The sequence below is a fragment of the Monoraphidium neglectum genome (assembly GCF_000611645.1).
Source record: "Monoraphidium neglectum strain SAG 48.87 unplaced genomic scaffold scaffold04328, whole genome shotgun sequence".
NCBI classification, from domain to species: Eukaryota; Viridiplantae; Chlorophyta; class Chlorophyceae; order Sphaeropleales; family Selenastraceae; genus Monoraphidium; species Monoraphidium neglectum.
The window spans coordinates 1-4,675 of record NW_014009301.1 but is presented as its reverse complement, the minus strand read 5'-3'; the positions used below and the strand labels follow the sequence as shown (position 1 = coordinate 4,675).

At 64.7% G+C, this 4,675-nt stretch overlaps 2 protein-coding genes across 2 annotated transcripts; one reads left to right on the top strand and one right to left on the bottom strand.

Annotated features, from left to right (window-relative positions):
• Positions 1–108: 108 nt before the first annotated feature.
• Positions 109–1,340, bottom strand: MNEG_14213 (hypothetical protein; the record flags this gene model as incomplete). Its single annotated transcript, XM_014037316.1, has 3 exons — positions 109–381; positions 698–864; positions 1,091–1,340. The coding sequence occupies 3 exons, from the start codon at positions 1,338–1,340 to the stop codon at positions 109–111; spliced, it is 690 nt and encodes a 229-aa protein (XP_013892770.1).
• A 2,087-nt stretch (positions 1,341–3,427) lies between these two features.
• On the top strand, positions 3,428–4,281 carry MNEG_14212 (hypothetical protein; the record flags this gene model as incomplete). Its single annotated transcript, XM_014037315.1, has 2 exons — positions 3,428–3,613; positions 4,069–4,281. The coding sequence occupies 2 exons, from the start codon at positions 3,428–3,430 to the stop codon at positions 4,279–4,281; spliced, it is 399 nt and encodes a 132-aa protein (XP_013892769.1).
• Positions 4,282–4,675: the final 394 nt, after the last annotated feature.

Here is a 4,675-nt window from a genome sequence, read left to right as displayed (position 1 = left end):
CCGCCGCTGCCGCCCCTCAAGCCAGACGGAGCCAACAGCCCCGGGCCGCCGCATCCCCTCCCCTCCCCCCCCCCCAACACAAACCGCAGCCGCCCCGTGACCTGAGCGTCAACGCCCCCCAGAGAGCACTCGACCACAGTGCCAGGCCGCCGTCAACCCCCTCAGCCACAACCCCACCCACCTGTCGGCCTCCGCCTCCCTGCGCGGCAGGTTGCGCTCCACGATCAGCGCAGCCTCCACGCAGTGCGCCACGTAGGGCTCCCCCGTCTTGCGCACCTGCCCCTCGTGCGCCGCCGCAGCAAAGCGCGCGGCCGCCAGCACGCGTTCGTCCCCCAGCAGCGCGCTTCGGGACACGTCCACGCCGTGCAGCAGCACGGGCTCCTGGGTTGGGGGGCACGCGCATGGCGGGCGCCGCAGTATGTCAATGTGACGGGTTGCGGGAAAGCCGGGGGAAAGTTGCACCCGGAAGCGCTGCTGCGATTGAGGCGCCGGGACGTGTGAGAGTCCCGCAAGGGGCGCACCAGAGCTGCTGGGGCGGGGCGAGGCCGCGCACCCTCTCACCCCCAGAGCCACGGACCCGCACATTTGCGTCCACGCGCGACGAGCCCCTGACATAGAGACAAACACACGCACACGCGCGCGCGCATACACACAGCACACACACTCACACACATGCGTGCGCGTGCGCTGCCCCCACCTTGAGCCGCTCCTCTTCCTGCCTCCTCAGCCGCACGATCTCAGACACAACCCCGCCAAAGTGGTACAGCAGCGCCCCAAGCGCCACAGACAGGGCGCAGAATGTGCTTAGGAACAGGCCGCCCTGGGCGCCACCCACTGCCGCGTGGGACGCGGCGTGGTGGGCGCCTGCGGGTTGGCGCAGCGAGGAAGGGGGGGGAGAGGGTGGCGGGGTCGCAGGTCCGCAGGGTGGGAGGGAGTGGCTGCGATGGTGGTGCTGGGTGCGGCAGGGGCAGCTGGCACGTGCAGCCCACGGCTGCGGGGGCTTGCCGCGGTGTGGCGGCTGCGCTGTACGAGTGATTTCGCACCACCCCTCCCCGGCACCGCAGGGGAAGTCTGGGCCACACGCGCGCACCGTGCAGCACGACAGCGCCCGCTCCGCCCGCCTGGGCACCGGCCCCACCCATGGTGACGAGGGCGCGCCGGACCGTCTCGTCGATAGCCGGCTCCAGCAGCGCTTCATAACGGCATGCCACGCCAAGAGTGCGCCGCCGCCCGGGACGCGGCGGCCGCGTGCGCGTCGCGTGCGCCAGGCCCAGGGGACGGCGTGATGCGAGCACGCCAGTGCGGCGCAGCGGTGCCGAGGTCGCTGGGGCACTCAGCATTTGGAGTGCCTAAGGCAACGCCCGCCAAATAGGCGGGGTCGCCTGCTCGAATTATTGGCTCTTTTGAAGCCTCTCTGCTACAGGGACCCCGTACAGAGTTGTGTGTAACAGTGCGTAGGATCTGGGTGAGCGGGGGCCTTGATGAACAGATGCCAATTGGCTTTGCCTAAGCTTGGCAAATTCTAGCGCGCTTCCACCCGACGCATGAAAAAGCCGGGCCGTCCGAGTGTGATGACAAACCAAGTGTGCGAGAGGCTGGGTATCGGCGGCACCGCGCGTGGTCGATGTCGTCATATATCAATTTCTGCTGATTGAAGTAGTACTGCATGCCACCCGAGCAAGGGGCTCCGTGAGATCAAGCGCTTGCAGGTTGCTCGCTTCAATGCCCAGCAACTAATGGCTACACGTAATGGGAAACGGGTGTGGTATAAAAATTGACACTTCCTTTCTAATCACCTACACTCACATTGTTCCGGCTGTCCGCAGTACGCACCTCACCGTTGACCCGATGTTGACTGGCTACTCCGCCCGTAGCACTTCCAGTCCCGCTGCCCTTGGTGCCTCCACTTGGAAGGTGAGGCCCCCAGCGATGATCACGGCGCTGTTCAGCTCGTGCATAATTGAGGGGCCAGGGGCTGCAACACTGAGGCTGCGCACACGCGGCTCACCCCCACTGGGTGGAGCATGCTCGCATCCGTCGCATCACAGGCGGCTTTCGTCGGCAACAAATCGCCTGCATGAGCGCACCCAGCCGAAGGGTGCGGCTTATGGTGGGTGAAGGTGTTGCTTGCGTATCTTAAAGGTCAGGGCAAAGCCTGGGGTAAGCAGGACCCTTGTGGTCGCTGGACATCAATAATAGGCACCAATAGATCTGCAGTGTGAAAACCCATGTATCGGGTTTGACACTCCCCAGCTTTGCAACAGTCTTGCACCCAGTCTGTGTGCGATTTCCTGTGCTCTTGCCTGCATGGCGCTGCGCCGCAGCCGCCACACCCCTCGAAGTCGTCAATTCAGTACTTGTGACTCGGACGAAATACGATGTCTGCAGGGAAGCAAGTGAGGGCATCTGTGATTGTGATATTGTAATAGAGATTGTGTTGCTCCTAGGTCGCAGCTTTTGTTGCATGTTTGAGCAGGGCCGCAGGCCAGACACGCCATGGCGTCGTGGCTACAACAAAGCAATGCGCGCCAGACGCCTCAGCGAGTGGCGGCGACCTCGCGCCTTGTGTGTGGCCTCCCTAAAGTACCCGCGTGAGGCGGCGCAAGGGGAACGTTCCACACAGGGGGAATCTGCTGTCAAGCAGCGCGGTCCTGGCTTGCAGTTGTGCGGGCTCCAGGTAGGGGCAAATTTCAGCCCGGGCTTGTGCTGTCTGTGTTCCTGCGGCAGGGCCCCTGCGCCCCGGGGGCGCACCGTGGCGGAGAGGGCGTGTTGAGCCCGGCGTCAGCAGTCGCAGTAACTGGCATGGACCTCTTGGTTTCTGACGCAGCACGTGTTGAGTGACCTTGGCTTGTCAACCGTGTGTCAATGTCGGCACTGCACAGTAGATGCGGAAGGCCCACGATGCCGATGTGCACTGGGGAGGCACTGCCAGCGCGCAGCTTCGCGCCCTTATGCTGGTTGTGAGTTACAGACAGATTTCACGCACGTGTTACATCATCATTTGAGTGTGCAGTTGGGGTTGCAAATCGTGGCAGGGCAAGGGAGCACATGATTCCATTACTACATCGGCCCTGCTGGCGACGTGGTGTGTCCAGGGCGGCCAAGGCACCAGGGCCTGCAGTACGGCTGCGCCGCCGCCCAGTAGATGAGTGATACTGCATAAATTTCTCTCTTGGCACGATCACGCGCTGAACAAGAAGGGGAGTGGGACGTCCCGGATTGTCGTCAGCCATGATGTATCATATATCATATCTCAAGCTGCAACATGAAAATGCATTCGCTGGACTCGTATTCTTGAACTATGGTATCCAACGATGTCATTGTTCTGTTCGCGCTGCAGATCGTTTGCCGAGTAGACGACACCTGCCAGTGCTAGGATCCCAGCGGGGCGCACTCGGGCAGGGGATCAGTGGAAAGGCTTCAAAGGATGGGAGGGAAGAACAGCACCGAGAGGGGCGGCGGCGGGGAGGGCGAGCTGCTGGACGGTGGAGCGCAGCGCCCGCACCCCCCGCGGACGCGCGTCTCTGCGTCGGCGCCGTCGGTGGTGAAGCAGGCGGCGCTCATGGACTCTGCCGGCACGGCATGGCACGCGGTGAAGGTCGGCAACTTGGAGGTGCGCCCGTCGAGCTTGGGGGGCCGCGGCGCGACTGCGACCGCGACTGCGACTGCGTTTTGGGCACGTTTATGCCGGGTGCCCTGGCTCCCCTTGCTGCGACCCGGCGTGGCAGGGCGTACTGCATCTTGCTTGCCGTCTCCAGCTGGTTCGCCACTGCAATCTGGGCTGCTCACGCTGGGGGCTCGGCAACCCAAACATTGCTGCCTTTGGGGAACGTTTTACTGTAGTAAGCTGTACGCGCCGACCAGCTCCTCGCAGCAACGTCCCCTGCTGTCCCTGACGCGCCAGCTGCCTCACCCGCAACACAAACACACATACACACGCACACACGCCCACACGCACACACTAAACATCCACACACACTCGCACGTACCGTTGCGCGCCCCGTGCTTGCCACAACACGCAACCGCCGCGGCCCCTCCTCACCCCCCCCCCAAAAACCATGCAACCAGATGATCACCAAGCTCTTCCCCGACCGCTGCAACGTGTACGCGCGGGGCCCCGTGGGCGAGAACGTGCTGCACACCGCCATGCTGCTCAACACGCCCTCCACCCTGGCCATAGCGCGCTACCTGGTCAAACTCTACGGCGCCCCCCTGGTCAACTGCCCGTTCTCGGTGCGCGCTGCCTGGCCCCGCCACAGTAGTGTGGGGCGGCGCGTTTGAGGCTGCGGGCCACGGTTATGGCGGTGGCTGCGGGCGAGGGGCTGGAGCAGCGGCGCGCGGAGACGCGTTGGGACAGGCGGGTATTGCTGTGCTGGCCGGCCGAGCCGGCGGTGGCTGTGGCAGGTAGCGGCGGCCATCGGCGGGCGGCGGCGGGCGTGGGTGCTGTCAGCGCGCACAGTGCGATGCAGCGCGCCTTGTCGGGATGCAGCCTGACAACAGGACAGCACCCCAACCCGGCGCGCCGCATCGCACGGCCCCGACTGGGGTCTGCTGTGTCCCAAGGCTGCGGGCCGGCAGCCCCCCCGTATCCCCCCACTCAACGCCTCACCGTCCCTGGCTCCCGACTGCACACCCTGCCTTCTCCCCCCCCCAGGACCGAAAGTCCCCCCAGGAC